This window comes from Lagopus leucura, unplaced genomic scaffold (assembly GCF_019238085.1).
Source record: "Lagopus leucura isolate 7727_CA_CO unplaced genomic scaffold, USGS_WTPT01 145-19_obj-0_obj, whole genome shotgun sequence".
NCBI lineage: Eukaryota > Metazoa > Chordata > Aves > Galliformes > Phasianidae > Lagopus > Lagopus leucura.
In genome coordinates this window covers 29,205-47,489 of record NW_024966884.1, presented here as the reverse complement: position 1 = coordinate 47,489, position 18,285 = coordinate 29,205, and the positions used below count along the sequence as shown (strand labels likewise).

The following is an 18,285-nucleotide window of genomic DNA, read 5'->3' as shown; positions in this document are numbered from 1 at the left end:
AACGCAGCCGTGCAGCTTTCGGTCACCCTCCGCAAAGCGAGCAGAGGGGCGGGGCGGGGCGGGGAGATGAGGGATGGGGATGCGGGGAGGCGGTCGGACCAGGGGGTCGGGCAGAGGGGGCGGGGAGGGGGCGTGCGGGTGGGTGTGCACGCGGGAGCGCGTGGCCGCGTGGCCGCGCGTGGCCCGGTTGTGCGCATCACTGCGCGCACGTGTTCGGGGCTTGCACACGCGTCCGTAGCGCTCCACATCCGTAGGGGTGTCCCGGTGTCCCACGCGTGCCCGGGGCGGCTCCGTCTCCAACCTCCGTCCCTAGAGCTCCCGGAGCCCCCCGCGTGTCGGTGTCGGGATGCGCGGGTCCGGAGCCACTCCTGTCCTTATTTGGGCATTTCGGGCCCGTCCAATCAGCGCGGGGGGGCCGGGCCCGACCCCCCCACCCCCCCTCCCCGCCGGGTCCCGCCCGGTCTCTCCCGGTCCCGCCGTCGATCCCCGCTCCGCCGCCGCCGTCGCGCCATGAGCAGCTCCCAGTTCAACAAGGGCCCCTCCTACGGCCTCTCTGCGGAGGTCAAGAACCGGGTGAGCCGCGCCGGGGGCGGGGGGGTGCCGGGACCAACGGGGGTTTGCGAGCAGAGAAGTCCCGGGGGTGTTCCGAGGGTCCCGATGCCCTCCGGAGGGTGCGGAGTCGGGTCCCGGGACGCGGCGTGTGCCGGAGCCGCGCTCCGATCGTGGGGCGCTCTGACTCTGTCCCGCGGGGCCCCGGGGGTCTGGGAGGGGTCTCGGGCACCGGCAGCCCCCACTCTCGCCCCGGTCCCCCCCGGTTCCCTGCGGGGGGGGGGGGGGGGGGTGAGTGGGGCGATGGCTCCGGCTCCGTGCAGCTCTGCTCCCGAGGTTTCCCTGCTCTCTGTTTTCCCATCATTCTGTGACCCTCGGGGAGGGACGATGTCCCTCTTGGTGGACCCCAGGATTCAGACTGGGCCCTGATGTCAGACTGGAAGGGGACAGTGGAACCCGATTTCTCTGCTGGGGCTGTTTGCACTCCAAGGTGATGCAGGGTGCTGCCCGGAGGGCTGCCCTTCCCACCCTCAGAACAGGGCTGGGTCCCCTGGCTGGGTCCACAGCCCAGGCTGTGCCCTATCCCTGCTCTGGGAATGGAGCTCAGCCATGGGGGGATGCAGCAGCCACCTCCCCTTCCTTGTGCACCCGTGCAGCACAGGGATGGGATCAACGGCTGGATGTCCAACCCAGGACACAGGCAGGATGCGGGATGCGCACACAGCTCGAGCTGGGCTCTCCCTCCCGGCCTCACAGGATTTGGGTTTCATCACTGTATGAGGACGGGCCTCTGCTTGTACCCAGTGGGTGGACACGTGCAGGGGCCTCGCCGCTGCCTGCTCCCAGGTGCTTTAGCTTGGTTCAGCAAGAGCTGAGCCAGTCTGACGGCCCCGCTGTGCAGGCTGCAGGCTGACATCACTGCTGAGAACCCGTCGGACCTGCAGCACTGTCCTGTGATGGGGTCTGTTCACGGGCTGCTCCTGCTGCAGGATGGCCCTCTGCTCCTCTGCTGCATCCCCCAGGCGGGGTGGGGAGGGGGGGGGGGGAAGAGGAATCAGTGCTGTGTGTGGGTCAGCTGTGCGTGGGGGGATCCCACCAGCACCCACGTGACGGCACAAGTGTGACCGTGGTGGCTGCTCCATCCTTGCATCCTAGTCAGATCCAGCTTCCTCTTTGAGACTGGGCTGTGGGGCCATTGCCCTTGGGAATAGCTCTCCCACGGGGCAGCTCTGCATCCATCCCAGGGTGTTCCTCTGAACCCTCTGAGGTTCTGTGAGATGAGCATCCCCCCAGCTGTTTTCTGTGCAAGAAAGCGCATCGCCAGGGCTACTGAGAGGGAAACTGAGGCACGGAGACTGCAGAGAGCTGTGCTCCCCTCGGTTCTGTCTGTGCAAAGCTCCATAGAGGTTTCTGATGGAACCTGGGGACCGGCTTGGTGACCCTGCAGCACAGGCACAGGGCAGGAGCAGGCACCCCTCTCACGGGGCACAGCTGAGCCCCGTGGAGTCCTTGGGCTCTTGGCACAGGGTGGGCTGTGCTGCGTCCGTGCAGCGATGGCTCTTGGGGCTCTCAGCCTCCTCTTGCGACAGCTTTCCCTGCTCCAACCCAGGGTGAGGATCCGCTGTCCCCGCGGTCGGGCCGAGGCGATGCCGTTCCCGGGCGGCTGCTCTGCATCTGGGAGGAGGCGGCCGCATTCCTGGCATAGCCGCGGTGGCCGAGGAATCCGCGGCGGCGTGAAGGGACCGGCGGGAGGGATGAGCGCGGCTGGGGTCGGTGCTGGGTCCCGTGGGCGGAGGTGAGAAGCAGCCGTGCCAGCAGCTCGTCCTCTTCCTCTTTGACAGTTTGCAGAGTCTCGGGGTCACCGCGTGCGAGACTGCGGGCTGTGCTGGATGTGGCCGTGCTGATGACAGCACTGAGCCGTGCGGGGCTGGGACCGCTCCTGTGCGCAGAGCAGAGCGCACAGGAGCAGAGCGGCAGCCGGCGGTGCAGAGAAGCTCGGTGGCTTTGTTCTCTACCATCACCCTCCATCCTCGGGCACACCGTGCCCACCCCGCAGGGCCCTGCTGCAGCTCTTGCTCTCCTTCCTCCCCTCGGCAGTCTCTGTACCGCTGAATCTGGGTTTCCTGTGCACCAGGAAATTGCAACTGATCGCATATCCCGGGGCTGTCCAAACCACGCCTCACACTGTGGTGTGCAGTGGGACCGGCCTTGTGCTGGGGAGAGGTCCCCACGGGGTTTGGGGTGCACACAAGGCCGTGTCTGACCACCCCACACCCTCCCCCAGCTCGCCCAGAAATACGACCCACAGAAGGAGGCAGAGCTGCGGACGTGGATCGAAAGCGTCACCGGGCGGCAGATCGGGGCCGACTTCCAGAAGGGGCTGAAGGATGGGGTCATCCTCTGCGAGTGAGTCCCACGGCACCCAGGGGAGGTGCCAACACGGCCCCCAGGCACTGCGTGGTTTGGGAGACCCAGCTGTGGGGAGCCCTGGGGGCAATGAGAGGGAAGGTGGCTCTGGGATCTCCGGTGTTGTGGGGCTGCTTCATTCCCAGCTGGGAGGAGCGGGCCAGAGACCCCCAGGTGATGTCAGCATTCCCCTGGGGAGGGAAGACCCTCGTACCCACAAGCTCACCACCATCGCCTCCCCCCAGGCTGATGAACAAACTGCAGCCCAACTCGGTGAGGAAGATCAACTGCTCGGCACTGAACTGGCACCAGGTGGGTGCAAGCAGCCCCCAAGCTTTCCATGCCCCCTGTAACTGTAACCTGGCTGTCCTGTGCCCCCTCCTCACAACCTGAGTGCTCTGTGCCTCCCCTCAGCTCGAGAACCTCTCCAACTTCATCAAGGCCATGGCCAGCTACGGCATGAACCCTGTGGACCTCTTTGAAGCCAACGACCTCTTTGAGAGTGGGAACCTGACACAGGTGCAGGTGTCGCTGCTGGCGCTGGCGGGCATGGTGAGAGCATGGGGAGGGATGGGGGCAGCTCCATGGGATGGATGAGCACCGGTCTGTGCCCAGCAGCTCCCCAAGTCTGAGATTCCTCATTCCTCACCGCCTTCCCTCAGGCCAAGACCAAAGGGCTGCAGAGTGGTGTGGACATTGGTGTGAAATACTCTGAGCGGCAGCAACGGAACTTTGATGAGGCCAAGATGAAAGCTGGGCAGTGCGTGATCGGGCTGCAGGTGGGAGCTGCCAACCCCCAGTGCTCCACATCACAGCTGGGGGGTTCCTCTGCCATCCCCTGTGGGAGGATGGGGATGGTGGGGGGGGATGGGGTGCTGCCTGCTTCTCACCACTCTCTGTTGCCCAGATGGGCACCAATAAGTGTGCCAGCCAGTCCGGCATGACGGCCTACGGCACCAGGAGGCACCTCTACGACCCCAAGAACCAAATCCTGCCACCCATGGACCACTCCACCATCAGCCTGCAGATGGGCACCAACAAATGTGCCAGCCAGGTGAGCCAGGGAGAGTGGGGGACAAGGCTGCGGGACGATGGCATTGTGGGGAGCACCGTGCTGAGCCCCACTCGCTCCCTCCCTCCCTTCCTTCCAGGTGGGCATGACAGCACCCGGCACCCGACGGCACATCTACGACGCCAAGATGGGACTGGAGAAGTGTGACAACTCCTCCATGTCACTGCAGATGGGATCCAACCAGGGTGCCAACCAGAGTGGGCAGGTCTTCGGCCTGGGTCGCCAGATCTATGACCCCAAATACTGCCCACAAGGCATCCCAGGGGATGCAGCCAACGCCGCCGGTGAGCTGGGCACCGACCCCCCTGGGTACCACTATTACCAGCAGGAGGAGAGCTACTGAGCAGGGATGTCCCCATGCAGTCCCCCTCGCAGCCACATTCTGGCCTCAGTTCATCATTCCCTCATTCTATTTTTCTTTTTTTAAAGTAATGTTAAAAGGAATCTCTTTTTTCTGGGAAGGGACTGGCCAAGATGCAGCCCTGCAGCTTTGCCCACTCCTTGTCCTGTGCTGGAAGGGTCCGGGGCTGTGGGCATTCCATGCTCTCTCCTATGATTCCCTAAAAGCAAAGCTGGATGTGCTGTTTTTTGGAGAACTCTTGGGACCAAAGTTTCAGATTCCATCTCAGCCGGGTGCCCCTGCACTGCAGGGTGATGCTGTGTGAGGTGGGGGCAGCCTCGGGCCGGGGGCTTCTTCCAACCACGTGGGGGTTTTTAATACAGGTGTTCTTATATTGAAAGCTTTTTTTTTTTAAAAAAAAAAAAATAGAAAAAAGAAAATAAAAGAAAAGAAAAACAGAAGGAATCGACCTTTTCTTTAAGAAAAAAACCAAACAACTTGAGCAGGAAGCGCTCTCTGCTGCACTCTCCTGGGCATTGCTCCAGGGCTGTGGGGGCCCTGGGACCCAAGCCCCGCGTGTCCCCTGGACCAGGGCCGGGTGAGACGCTTTGGGGCGAAGCTTTGGGGTGAAGCACCGCGTGGGGAGGGCAGCAGTTCGGCCCCATCCCTTCCCGTAGCCGCGCGCCCCCCCCCCCCACCCTCCGAATTACTCAGCAGCGGAGCGGTACCCGTAGCTGCAGCCGATGCGCTGTGGCGAGGGGGCGGCTTCGGGACCCCCGGGAAGCGGCGGGGCCCCTTTAAGACCCCCGCTCCATGACGCAGCTGTTTGTAAGACGGCCGGGGCGGGGCCCGCCGTGATAACGTGACGTGGGAACCGGCATCGGTAACGTGCTTCGGTGGGGGGTTCCTCATCTCCCATCTCCCTACCGAAGATCCCCCCTTATCATCTTTAGCGCTTCCATCTCTTCTCTGCTATGCGCATCCTCCCCCCCGGTGGCTGCCTGCCCCCCTGGGCCGACATGAGACGCTCCAGCTGGAGCTGAGGCCGTCCGGTGCCCCCCCGGCGCTCCGTGCCTCAGTTTCCCCCCGGCCGCAGGGTCCCGCCCCGTTGCCCCCGCTCCCCCGTTCCTCCCTTCCCCCCCCCCGCCGCTTCCCCTTCCCTATAGCAGGAAGGGGGCGAAGCCCTACCCCCCCAACCCTCCCCCCGGCGGAGATCAGCGGGATTTGCCGCCCGAGATCTCATAATCCCGTCCGGTGCCTCCCGCCCCTCCTCGGGCTCTGTAGGACCGGGCGGACAGGTGAGTGTGCGGCTCCGGACACCGGGGGGGGCGGCCCCGGCTGCAAAGGCCCGTCCCCCGCTCCGCTCCGGCTGCATCCAGGCGCTTCCCTGCTCCGGACAGGACTGGCATCGGAGGTAACAACAGGGAAACCGGGGGGGGGGGGGCCTCCGCACCCGGGCACGGGCAGGAGCCGGGCAGGCACGCATTTCATCCTTGTGCCCCGCACACGGGCTGGGAGCTGAGCGCCCGCATTTGGGAAACTGAGGCACGGGCAGCGCCCTGACCCATCCTACACCCCTGGGCACTTGCAGCCCCGTGAGAGTGAACGCATCTCCTGGATCCAAAGGAGCTCTCTAGAGCTCGTGCCTGTTTTGCTGGTTTTGCTTTGCGAAAGAATAGGATTTGGAGGCTCGGGTTGGGAAAGGCGCTTTGTTGGCCGGGTTCCGGAGCCGACTCCTCCCGGCACCGCGGGGTTGTGCCGGTGCCCAACCCAGCCCTGCTGAGCCGCGGGCAGCCTGGCAGGGGGATGGAGGCAGTGACTCAGGAGTATGGGATGCTTCTCACCCCGCAGCCGGAGCCACGCAGCGCACAACGTCGGCGCTACACGCGGCGCAGCCATGGCTGTAGGGACGCAGCTACAGCTGCTGCTCTGGAAGAACCTCGCCTACCGCCGGCGGCAGCGGGTGAGCAACGCTTGCAGCTCGGGTAGGGGGTCCCCGTGGTGACCCCGCAGTGCCGATGGTCCCCTCCAGCTGCGGTGTCCCCTCAGGTGCAGTTGGCCATTGAGCTGCTGTGGCCGCTCTTCCTCTTCCTGGTGCTGGTGGCCGTGCGGCGCTCCCACCCACCCTTCCAGCAGCACCAGTGTGAGTGTCGCCATGCTCTGCTTCTGGCGTTGTGCAGGGTGGGGGTCTGGGGCTCTCCATGGAAGAGGTGCAGCCCCCAGACCTATTTCTCTTCCCCTCAGGTCATTTCCCCAACAAGGCGCTGCCGTCAGCCGGGACGCTGCCTTGGCTGCAGGGCATCCTCTGCAACGTGCACAACCCCTGCTTCCAGCAGCCCACCCCTGGAGAGGCCCCTGGCACAGTGGGCAACTTTGGAGGCTCCATGTGAGCAGGGTGGGCAATGGGGGATGCCAAGCCGGGCTCTGCTCCCCTCACATCCCCCCCCCCATGCCTGCAGCCTGTCCCGCCTGCTGGCCGATGTGCGCCAGGCCCTGCACCGTGCTGATGGTTGGCAGCTCCTGCACCACCTCGCCCAGCTCCTGCCTGCACTGCGGGGCCGAACGGCGCTGATCTCATCCCGGCTGCTGCAGGGCGATGCCCTCACACACCTCCTCCACACCAACACCTCGCTGCTGCACCAGGCATTGGTGGAGGGGCTCAGCCCACGTGATGTGAGTGCCCATGGTGCCCGGAGCAGCCAAACTTCTGCCACAGCTGGATCCTCCCAACTGCTGGGGGTGTTTGGGGTGGCTGTGAGCCCTCCCTGTGACCCCCACAGGAGTGGATGAGCCTGGAGATGGATGATGCTGTGGCAGCCCTGGGTCCCTTCCTGCAGAGCGCTGAGTCCCTGCTACAGGAGGTACCGCATCCCCACATCATCCCTGCATCCCTGCCCCAACCCAGGCCCTCCCTGCAGCCCCTCTCTCCGCAGCTCTCCTCCATGGGCACCGTGGCTGAGCTGCAGCGTGAGGTCACAGTGCTGACAGCCCCTGGTTCCTCTGCTGTGGGCGCCTTTGAGGCCGTATCACGCATCGCCTGTGGGCACCCTGAGGGTGGGGGGCTGCAGGTGCCTTCCCTCAACTGGTACGAGGACAGCGATGTCAGTGCCTTCATGCACCGCAATGGCTCCAGGCGCAGCACGGCAACCCCCGACAACGACACCAGTGAGAGGGGATGGGGAATCAGGGATCCTCAGGTTCCCCTCTGGGGGATGGGGGCAATGCAAGGCTTCGGCTCTTCCCTCTGCCAGGTTCCTTCTGCCAGGAGCTGCTCCGCAGCCTGGAGGCTGCCCCACTTTCGCAGCTCTTCTGGCGTGGCATCAAACCCCTGTTTGTGGGCAAGATCCTGTACACACCGCCCAGTCCTGCCACCGACCGCATCATGGCCGAGGTGAGTGCGCACAGTGCTGGGGGTGGGAGGGGAGGCTGCACCCTGCTTCCCCCCCCCCCGATCCCCTCCCCTCGCAGGTGAACCGCACCTTCCAGGAGCTGGCAGCGCTGCGGGACACAGCTGGTGCTGCTCTGGAGCTGGGAGCCCACATCCGTGCCATTCTCAATGGCAGCCAGGAGCTGCGGGCGCTGCGGGTGCGTGCCCAGAGTGGGGGCTGCATGGGGCCACCTCCAGAGCCAGGTGGTTTTATTGCACTGATGCTCGGCAGGAGCTGCTGCTTGCACCGGGCACAGCACCACTCCTGGATGGGCTCCTCAATGGCACCTCCCAGTCAGTGTTGGCACAGTTGCTGGCCAGGTCAGCAGGGCCCAGCTGGCAGCAGGCACTGGATGAAGCGGAGCGGGCGCTGGGTGCTCTGTCACAGCTCCTGGGATGCGTCCGCCTGGACAAGATCGAGGCGGTGGGCAGCGAGGAGCAGCTGGTGGCCCGTGCCATGGAGCTGCTGGAGGAGAGGCAGTTCTGGGCTGCTGTGGTCTTCCAGCCCCCCCTGAATGCCACGGCCACGGCGCTGCCCCCCCACGTGCACTACAAGATCCGCATGGACATCGACGATGTCACGAGGACCAACAAGATCAAGGACAGGTTGGGGGACGCAGCCCCTCTGAGCATCCAAAGCCTGGGGTGGGGTGTTGTCTGTCCTTCTCCCCTCTCAGCGTGCTGCTCTACCCCAGGTTTTGGGACCCGGGCCCTGCAGCTGACCCATTCAGCGACCTGCGCTACGTGTGGGGTGGCTTTGTCTACGTGCAGGACCTGGTGGAGCAGGCGGTGGTGCGGGTGCAGACAGGGTCTGTCCCACGGGTGGGGGTCTACCTGCAGCAGATGCCCTATCCCTGCTACGTGGATGATGTGTGAGTGCTGCAGGACCCCCAGCGACCCACTGCCCTGGGGCACGGGCCGAGTGCTGCTGCGGGGCTGCGTCCCTGTTGGTGGTGGGACGTGCAGGGGGGGGTCAGACTGATGCCCTCCTCAGGTTCCTGAGGGTGTTGAACCGCTCGCTGCCGCTCTTCATGACGCTGGCGTGGATCTACTCGGTGGCAATGATCATCAAGGGGGTGGTGCATGAGAAGGAGGCGCGTCTCAAGGAGACCATGCGGAGCATGGGGCTGAGCAGCGGGATGCTCTGGCTCAGCTGGTTCCTCAGCAGCTTCATCCCCTTCCTCCTCAGCTCAGCTCTCCTCGTCCTCATCCTCAAGGCAGGTTGGGGGGTGGCAGCCGGCATGGTGTGGGGAGGGTTCTGCAACTCCAACCTGCCACATTTTGCAGCTGGGAGACATCCTGCCCTACAGCAACCCGGCCGTCATCTTCCTCTTCCTCGGCACCTTCTCGGTGGCCACCATCTGTCAGTGCTTCCTCATCAGCACCTTCTTCCCCCGTGCCAACCTGGCCTCGGCGTGCGGTGGCATCCTTTACTTCTCTCTCTACCTGCCCTACGTGCTGTGCGTGGCATGGCGTGACCACGTCACCTTCCCTCTCCGCGTCCTCGTGGTGAGCAGCTCCTCATTCCCTGCACCCCAATATCCCTTGGATGCGCTGGTTGTGGGGTTTGGGTGCTCAGCACCCCTGCACCCGCATGGCCGTGTTCTCCACCTGTGCCACTCTTCTTGGTGCTGCAGAGTCTGCTGTCCCCAGTGGCCTTTGGCTTTGGTTGTGAGTACTTCTCGCTGTATGAGGAGCAGGGGGTGGGCATGCAGTGGCACAACCTGGGCACCAGCCCTGTGCCGGGAGACCCCTACAGCTTCGCCATGGCCATGGGGCTGCTGCTGCTGGACGCTGTCCTCTATGGGCTGGCAGCCTGGTACATCGAGGGCGTCCTCCCAGGTGAGTGCAGAGCCTCTGCCCCTTGCAGCCCTTTGCTCGACCCTGCTCAGCTCCTGTGTCTCTGCCCACAGGTCAGTATGGGGTCCCCAAGCCCTGGAATTTCCCCTTCCTGAGGAGCTACTGGTTTGGAGAGCCGCCCTCGGCCGGATACCCTCCCTACCCCAGTGGTCCTCTCACTGCACCCCAAGGTGAGCCCCTGCCCACGGCCATGGGAGGCCACATGGTGGGTCCTGCCCTGTTGTGAGGGTCCTGCCTGGCTGTGACTCACCGGTGGCTCCCAGTGCTGGTGGAGGAGCCACCTCCCCAGCTGCAGCCAGGAGTCTCCATCCGCAACCTGGTGAAGGTTTACCGCAGCAGCAGCCATGTGGCCGTCGATGGGCTGAGCCTGGATTTCTACGAGGGGCAGATCACCTCCTTCCTGGGCCACAACGGGGCCGGCAAGACCACCACCATGTGAGCTGGAACCTAGGAGTGGGAGCTGAGCCCCAGCAATGGCACTGCCCCATCCCCACCCAGCTCCCCATGAGGGTGGGCTCAGAGCTTCCCGTGCGCTCTGCCACTTCCATTTCGCCACCCCCTCCTCCCCAGGTCTATCCTGACCGGGCTGCTGCCCCCTACCTCCGGCACTGCCTACATCCTAGGCTGGGATATCCGCTCCGATATCGACAGCATCCGGAAGTCCATGGGGATGTGTCCGCAGCACAACGTGCTCTTTGATATGTAGGCAGGGCAGGGCTGGGGGGAAGCAGCAGGCGGGACCCCCGCTGACCCCCCCCCATCCTGTAGCCTGACAGTGGAGGAGCACATCTGGTTCTACGGGAGGCTGAAAGGGCTGGCGGAGGAGCAGGTGCAAGCGGAGATGGAGCAGCTGCTCCAGGACACGGGGCTGCCCCACAAGCGCCAGGAGCAGACCAGGAACCTGTCGGGTGTGTGGGCTGTGCCATCCCTATTGCCATCCCCACCATCACCCAATTTCCATCCCAATGCCGTCCCCAACGCCCGCTCCCCCGCAGGAGGCATGCAGCGGAAGCTCTCTGTGGCCATCGCCTTTGTGGGCGGCTCTAAGGTGGTGGTCCTGGATGAGCCCACAGCCGGGGTTGACCCCTACTCACGCCGCAGCATCTGGGAGCTGCTGCTCAAGTACCGCAAGGGTGAGGGGGATCCCATTCCCTCTGTCTGCGAGCCTACAGAAGAGGGGTGAGATGGGATCCAGGGAGGGGAGACCGGAGTGGGACGGTGGCTCTATACCCCCAGGGCGCACCATCATCCTCTCCACGCACTACATGGACGAAGCGGAGCTGCTGGGGGACCGCATCGCCATCATCTCGCAGGGCCGGCTCCGCTGCTGCGGGTCTCCGCTCTTCCTCAAGGCCAGGCTGGGCACGGGTTACTACCTCACCCTGGTCAAGCGGGAGAGCACCGAGCTGGGCGCCGGCGGCTCCGGCCCTACCAAAAAGGTGCCTCCCCTTGGTCCCGTCCTCTCCGACTCTCCGTGCCCAGAGCCCCGGCTTGGATCCCGCTGCAGCACCCACCCATCCTTTGCTGCCCTTTCCCGCAGGACGGCGGCACCTCCGAGGGCGGAGAGCGGGACAGCGAGGGCAGCGCAGCGGGTAGCGTCCCCGCACAGTCCCGCACCGCGTCCCGGCCCCGCACGCTCTGAGCACCGCCTTCCCCATCCCCAGATGTGCCGCAGCTGTCGGCACTGCTGCAGCAGCACGTCCCCGGCTCCAGGCTGGTGGAGGACATCGGGCGCGAGGTGCTTTTCGTGCTGCCCTACAGCGGGGCCAGGGACGGAGCTTTTGGAGAGCTCTTCCGGGAACTGGATGCGCGTTTGGGCGAGCTGGGCATCTCCGGCTACGGCATCTCGGACACGAGGCTGGAGGAGGTAACTGCAGAGCCGGGATGCCCGGAGATGTGCCCAGAGGATCGGACCGCTGGGACAGCGGGCATCTGCGCTGTGCGTGATGGCAGCTCCTCTCCCTGTCAGATCTTTCTGAAAGTGGCCGAGGACAGCGGGGTGGATGGTGGCAGGACAGGTAAAAGCGTAGGTCTCGGTTGGAACGGAGTTTCGGGATCCCGACGCGCAGGGTGAGGAGGTGCCGGGGGCTGTGACCCCACTCCCGTCCCGTTTTATCAGGCAACAGCAACAGAACACCCCTGCTGGGGAGAGGAGCGAGCCCTGATAAAGAAGGGGTCAAGGGAGCAGCTGCCGAGGAGCCGGGTAAAGGGGGGGCAGCTGGGGCCGGGGGGCCGGTAGCAAACCCCCAGAACTGGGCATGGACCTCGGCACGCGTCCGCCCGTGCGGGCAGGGCTGAGTGGAGGGATGCTGTGCTGCACTGTGCCTGTTCGATCTCGTGGTGTCCTCCGGGCTTTGGGAACGGCAGGAGGATGCGATGGGAGTGGGTCTGGGGATGTGAATGCACTGGGGATGTGTCCTGGCCCCTTCTGCTGGGGGCAGAGAGTAGCTGCATGGATTGGGGGGGTTGGGCTACGATAGCCGCCGTGGCTATAACCCTGCTTTCCTCTCTTTACACTGAGCCCAAGGAGCCCGCAGAGGTAGGAACTGGGGGCTTGGGGGTCCCTCGTGTCCCCGCATGCAGCACCCAGGCGCGGGGCCGTCCCTGCAGCAAACCGTGCCCCTGAACTGGGGCCGAGCCCCTGCTCCTCTCTGCCGGGGGCCGGCTTAGGACCCGTCTGTGCTTTGCAGCGGAGGAGCCGCAAGAGACGGACCTGCTGCGTGGAGCGGCCGAGGGCAGCCGGTGCGTGCGGGGCTGGGCGCTCACCCGGCAGCAGCTCCGCGCTCTCTTCACCAAGCGGCTGCTCCACGCCCGGCGCAGCACGCGGGGCTTCTTCGCACAGGTACGGCCGTGGGAAGGGGGGGTCTCCGGAATGGGGCAGAAGCTTCAGGGCGAGCCTTGATCCGCTGCCCCGCAGATCGTCCTGCCCGCTGTCTTCGTCTGCGTTGCGCTGCTCTTCAGCCTCATCGTGCCGCCCTTCGGGAGATACCCAGCGCTGCGCCTGGAGCCCGGGATGTACGGCCATCAGTTCACCTTCTTCAGGTGCGCGTCCGGTTCCCGAGTGCTCTGCCCAACCCGGAACCGCCGTCCCACGTCTGTGCCTTTTTGCAGCAATGACGCTCCGGGGGACGCGGACACGTCCCGGTTGCTGGCCGCGCTCCTGGCCGAACCGGGCTTCGGTACCGCGTGCATGAAGGACGAGGCGGAGGGGTGAGCGTGGAGCTGGGGGGCTCCGCTCCGCTTCGGTGCCGCGTTCTGACGGGAGGTCTCCCCTCCCTCGGTGCTTGCTGAGCAGAACGGGGCCGTGCCCACCTGCGTCCCACCCCGAAGGCTTCAGGCAGCCCCCGGTTCCCCCGGCCTTGCTGGAAGCTCTGCGGCGTGGGAACTGGACACGAGCTGAGCCGTCCCCCTCCTGCCAGTGCAGCGGGCCGGGGGCGCGCAGGATGCTGCCCGAGTGCCCCACGGCCGCCGGAGGGCTCCCACCACCCCAGGTAACCGCGGCTGCCGCTGAGATCCAGGCAGCTGGTGGGGCTGTGCATCCATCAGATCAGATCATCAGACAGATGTCTGTCCTCACCAGGTGCAAAGGGGCACAGGGGACATCCTGCTGAACCTGACGGGCAGGAACATCTCTGACTACCTGGTGAAAACCTACCCCCAGCTCATTCGCCAGGGGTGAGTGCTCCCAGAACCTGTCCTGTGTGTGGGGAAACCACTGGGATACTGTGAGGAGACCACGGGCAGGGTAGTGGGGAAGCCAGGGCAGGCAGAATGCGATCCATCTCACGACTGAGCTATCGCACACTGCTGTGATGTCTCCTCACTGCTGTTTCCCCCTGTGCCCCGTTTCTTCCAGGCTCAAAACCAAGAAGTGGGTGAACGAGCAGAGGTGGGTGCAGGGGCAGCTCGTGCAGGGTGGCCATGCAGTGCCATGGGAGGGTTGGAAGCACCCAGCTCTCCTGCACGTCCAGGTATGGTGGCTTCTCCCTGGGTGCTGGTAGCTCGCAGCTCCTTCCATCAGCAGAGGAGGTGGGCAGCGCAGTGCAGGAGTTGAGAGAACTCTTCAATGTCACCCAGGTACGGCCAGGGTTTGTTCCCTCCTGAGTGGGCACGGGGAGGGCTGCTGCACGAGCTGCACCTCACCCCCTGTCCTACCCCAGGGCAGCCCCATGGATCGGCTCCTGGGCAACCTGAGCCATTTCTTCGAGGGTTTGGATGCACGCAGGAACATCAAGGTGAGCTCAGAGCTGGAGGTATGGCGACACGTGGCACTGGCTGCGTCCTCTCTTTGCTGTGGGGAGCAGTGCCACGGGCTGGCAGAGAGAAGTGGAACAGAGTTCAGCAAGCACCTTGGGCTGCAGGTGTGGTTCAACAACAAGGGCTGGCACGCCATGGTCGCCTTCCTCAACGTGGCCAGCAACGGGCTGCTGAGGGCACAGCTCCCCGCAGGCTCTGACCCTGCACTCTATGGCATCACGGCCATCAACCACCCTCTGAACCTCACCAAGGAGCAGCTCTCAGAGGCTGCACTGTGAGTGCCGGGTTTGGGCTCCTGTGGGCTCCCCGTTGTCCTCTGACTTCCCTTCTGCTGCAGGATGGCCACATCGGTGGACGTGCTGGTCTCCATCTGTGTGATCTTCGCCATGTCCTTCGTCCCAGCCAGTTTTGTGCTCTTCCTCATTGAGGAACGGGTCAGCAAGGCCAAGCATCTGCAGTTCATCAGCGGGATGAAGCCCGTCACCTATTGGCTGGGCAACTTTGCTTGGGACATGGTGCGGGATGGGGATGGGGTCAGGATGGGCGCAGCTGTGGCTCCTGAGGGCCGGGACCCATTTGTCACCCCCTGCCCGGATTCTTATGCCCATAGTGCAACTACCTGGTCCCCGCGCTGCTGGTTGTCCTCATCTTCCTCTGCTTCCAGCAGAAGTCCTATGTGTCCTCAGCCAACCTGCCTGCCCTGGTGCTGCTGCTGCTGCTCTACGGGTGAAGGGCCGGTGGAGGCTGGGATGGGATGGGGGTGGTGGTGGCACCCAAGTGCACCATCCTCAGCCCCTTCCTCTGCCCTCCAGGTGGTCCATCACCCCCCTGATGTACCCGGCCTCCTTCCTCTTCAGCATCCCCAGCACTGCCTACGTGGCCCTGACATGTGTCAACCTCTTCATTGGCATCAATGGCAGCGTGGCCACCTTCGTGCTGGAGCTCTTTGTGGACCAGGTGAGAGCTGGAACCCATCCCTCAATGGAGCTGCCTGGCTCTGCAGGCTTTCCCATCCTTCCCTCACTGCCCCATAGAAGCTCAACAACATCAACCGCATCCTGAAGAAAGTCTTCCTCATCTTCCCCCACTTCTGCCTGGGCCGAGGCCTCATTGACATGGTAAAGAACCAGGCGATGGCCGATGCCTTCGAGAGGTTTGGTGAGTTCAGAGGTGCAGGGCTGCTCCCCTGCCCAAATCCCCCTCTCCTGGTGCCCCCATCCTGCAGCTCCTTTCCCCTCCTTTTAAAGGAGACAAGCGCTTCGTGTCCCCGCTGTCCTGGGACCTAGTAGGAAAGAACATGTTTGCCATGGCCATCGAGGGCATCATCTTCTTCCTCTTCACCTTACTGCTGCAGTACCGCTTCTTCCTGCGGCTCCGGTGAGGGCTGGCGGGGGGCAATGGGGGTGATGATGGAGGCAATGGGGACTATAGGGGATCCTGGAGGTTCCCCACTGCTACTCCTCCAGGCCCCGTGCTCTGCAGCTGCCCTCACTGGGGGATGAGGATGAGGACGTAGCCCGGGAGCGGATCTGGGTGGGCAGCACCGCACGGCGCAGCGCCGTCCTGCTGCTGAAGGACCTGACCAAGGTGTGTGGCTGCCCCGTGCCCAGTCCCGTGTCCCCCATCCCACTGATGGGTGCTGTGTCCCCTGGACAGGAGGTGCTGTGCCTCACGGTGATCCCAATCCCTGTAAGGTGTATCGGTACCGGCGCGCTCCAGCAGTGGACCGGCTGTGCCTGGCTGTCCCACCTGGTGAAGTGAGTGCTGGGGGCTGTGCACTGGGGGGATAGGAGGGGGGGGTAAGGGCTGCTGCTAAGCCCACTGCTCCACAGTGCTTCGGGCTGCTGGGGGTGAATGGTGCTGGGAAGACATCCACCTTCAAGATGCTGACGGGAGACACAGAAGTGACACTGGGGGAGGCCTGGCTGAAGGGACACAGGTGGGAGCATATGCACCGTCATCTCTCCTCACCGTGTGCTCACAATTACCTTCATCCCTAAAGCCTGCATGCTGGCTTCATCCTCATCCTCATCCTCATCCCTGCAGTTCGCTCGTTCCTAACCCTGCTGCATGCTCAGCCTCACCCTTGTCCCCGCAGCTTGTCCCCGGTTCCTGCAGCTTGTCCCTTGTCCCACAGCGTACTCACCATGTCCCATCCTGCAGCGTGCTCACCGACCTGCAGGCTGTCCATCAGAACATGGGGTACTGCCCACAGTTTGATGCCATCACGGAGCTGCTGACGGGGCGGGAGCATCTGCAGTTCTACAGCCGTTTGCGTGGGGTGCCGGAGGAGGAGACCCCCAGGGTACAGCCCACATCCTAGCCTCCCCCCAGCCTCTCCAGCCCCATCCTCACCCCCACACACGCACTCTCACAGGTTGCTCAGTGGGGCATTGCCAAGCTGGGCTTGGGACCACATGCAGACCGCCTGGCAGGCACTTATAGTGGGGGCAACAAGCGCAAGCTGTCCACGGCCATCGCCCTGCTTGGAAGCCCCCCCATCATTTTCCTGGTCAGTGGGGCAGTGGGGGGGATGGCAGCCATAGGGCAGAACCCGATGGGGAGCTGACATTCTGGCTGCAGGATGAACCCACGACGGGGATGGACCCAGGTGCCCGACGCTTCTTGTGGGACTGCATCCTCAGCCTGGTCAGGGAGGGCCGTTCCGTGCTGCTCACATCCCACAGGTGGGTTCCCAGCAATGGGGACACCAAGGGTGGTCCCTGCTGTGTGCCTCACACCTCCCCCCACCGGCAGCATGGAGGAGTGCGAGGCGCTGTGCACCAGGATGGCCATCATGGTCAACGGCCGATTCCGCTGCCTGGGCAGCGTGCAGCACCTCAAGAACCGGTAATGGGTGGGGGTGGCCCCATGGCGGGGGGGGGCTGCGCTGGGGACGAGCACTGCCTTCATTGCCGTCCCTTCGTTGGTGCAGGTTTGGGGATGGGTACACAGTGGTGGTGCGGGCGGCGGGGCCCGGCCCTGAGCTGGGCACTGTGCAGCACCTGATGCAGTGCAGCTTTCCCGGCATCGCGCTGCAGGAGCAGCACGGCAGCACGCTGCAGTACCGCCTGCCTTCCCACGCCTGCTCCTTGGCACACGTGTTTGGCGTGCTGGCAGCGCACTGCGGGCAGGGCTCCATCCAGGACTACTCCGTGTCCCAGACCACCCTTGACCAGGTGATGGCGGTGGGGGGGCACGGTGTATGAGGACGGGGTTCCTTCCTGCTGGTGCTCCACTGCTCACTCCCCATCCCTGCAGGTCTTCGTGCACTTTGCCAGGGAGCAGAGCGACGGGGACCCGGGGCAGGACGTGGGATCAGCGCAGGATGCAACCTCAGGGCAGGATATGACCCCAGTGCCCGGGAGGCGGCCGATGCCTTTTCTAAAGGACGACAGCTATCAGGAGAGCGTGGTCTGAGTGTGGCTGCACGGCTCCTGGACCACCACCCCTCGCCCCAGCCCTGCTCCAGGCTGGGGCACAACCACTGATCCCGGTCTGCTGTTGGCCTGGAGCCCGGCTGCACCACTCCTGCTGGTCTGGGGTTACGATTCCTTCCCCCCGGCTCTGAGCTGCAGGGGAAGGCTGGCCTGCTCCCCTGCACCCGGGGCTGGGCGCCGGGCTGTGCTGCTCGCGCTGCTGTCACTTAGCGAATGGAATAATAAAGTGCTGCAGTGCCGCGGACGGAGCGCCGTGCTTTGTGGCTGTAGCAAAACGGGGCGGGGGAGGAGGAACAAAAGAGGTCCGGAGCGGGACCGTGGGCTGTCGGTGTGCGGGGAAAGAAAAAATATGGAACGCTTCACGAATTTGCGTGTCATCCTTGCGCAGGGGCCATGCTAATCTTCTCTGTATCGTTCCAATTTTAGTATATGTGCTGCCGAAGCGAGCACGATTTCTTCTCTCCCTCAGAGGGTATTTAAACCTCTTTTTCTTTATATCTTGCAAGTAACGGTGAGCTAGCCTTTTACCACTTGCATATTTCTTCTTCTAATATTATCTCTTCAACAGAAACTCGTATTCACTCTGCTGAGCTCTTTCTTTTTCGCAGAAAATTTGGCTTTTTCGGGGATTTGTTACCTGAAATTAGTGCCCACAGCGCGCGGTGCACGGCGGGAAGGTTTCTACTTTACATATCAGGGCGGGGCAGGCGCCCTTCTTCCGCCGTCCCACAATTCCTCGCGGCGCTGCGTTGCGTCGGCGCTGTGTGTGCCGGAAGATGGCGGCGGGGCGCTGAGGGGCGGCCGGGGCCCTGAGAGGAGGAAGAAGAGGAGGAGGTACCGCCGCCTCCGAGCCGCCTCATGGCCTCGGAGCCGCCTCGGGAGCCGCGTCCCATCCGAGCAGCGCCGCCGCGGGGCCGCTCCGAGGGCCGCTGAG

At 64.3% G+C, this 18,285-nt stretch overlaps 2 protein-coding genes and 1 non-coding gene across 4 annotated transcripts; 2 read left to right on the top strand and 1 right to left on the bottom strand.

Annotated features, from left to right (window-relative positions):
• The first annotated feature begins 451 nt into the window (after window positions 1–451).
• Window positions 452–4,828, top strand: CNN2 (calponin 2). Its single transcript, XM_042893528.1, has 7 exons — window positions 452–573; window positions 2,834–2,955; window positions 3,201–3,267; window positions 3,370–3,507; window positions 3,618–3,734; window positions 3,863–4,009; window positions 4,107–4,828. The coding sequence occupies exons 1-7, from the start codon at window positions 511–513 to the stop codon at window positions 4,368–4,370; spliced, it is 918 nt and encodes a 305-aa protein (XP_042749462.1). The 5' UTR covers window positions 452–510; the 3' UTR covers window positions 4,371–4,828.
• An 847-nt stretch (window positions 4,829–5,675) lies between these two features.
• Window positions 5,676–17,595, top strand: ABCA7 (ATP binding cassette subfamily A member 7). 2 transcript variants are annotated; one of them, XM_042893531.1, is made up of 47 exons: window positions 5,676–5,781; window positions 6,219–6,330; window positions 6,417–6,510; window positions 6,612–6,753; window positions 6,827–7,040; window positions 7,148–7,228; window positions 7,301–7,532; window positions 7,619–7,758; window positions 7,836–7,952; window positions 8,027–8,400; window positions 8,490–8,666; window positions 8,789–9,011; window positions 9,082–9,303; window positions 9,432–9,636; window positions 9,708–9,824; window positions 9,918–10,089; window positions 10,225–10,356; window positions 10,423–10,562; window positions 10,650–10,787; window positions 10,891–11,093; window positions 11,195–11,246; window positions 11,319–11,521; window positions 11,624–11,672; window positions 11,774–11,857; window positions 12,345–12,496; window positions 12,572–12,696; window positions 12,766–12,864; window positions 12,950–13,145; window positions 13,235–13,329; window positions 13,511–13,543; window positions 13,626–13,731; window positions 13,815–13,889; window positions 14,016–14,185; window positions 14,249–14,426; window positions 14,522–14,637; window positions 14,724–14,868; window positions 14,946–15,069; window positions 15,159–15,288; window positions 15,378–15,498; window positions 15,606–15,668; window positions 15,744–15,850; window positions 16,075–16,216; window positions 16,289–16,423; window positions 16,495–16,598; window positions 16,669–16,761; window positions 16,847–17,090; window positions 17,173–17,595. In XM_042893531.1, exons 2-47 carry the CDS (start codon window positions 6,265–6,267, stop codon window positions 17,329–17,331), a joined length of 6,489 nt encoding a protein of 2,162 aa, XP_042749465.1. In that variant the 5' UTR covers window positions 5,676–5,781; window positions 6,219–6,264; the 3' UTR covers window positions 17,332–17,595. The 2 variants fall into 2 exon arrangements, with proteins under 2 accessions (XP_042749465.1, XP_042749463.1); XM_042893529.1 differs by lacking the exon at window positions 5,676–5,781 and having other exon boundaries at window positions 5,836–6,330.
• A 99-nt stretch (window positions 17,596–17,694) lies between these two features.
• On the bottom strand, window positions 17,695–17,801 carry LOC122192855. Its single transcript, XR_006182722.1, has one exon. It is a non-coding gene; the product is annotated as a U6 spliceosomal RNA (small nuclear RNA).
• Between the last annotated feature and the right edge of the window lie 484 nt (window positions 17,802–18,285).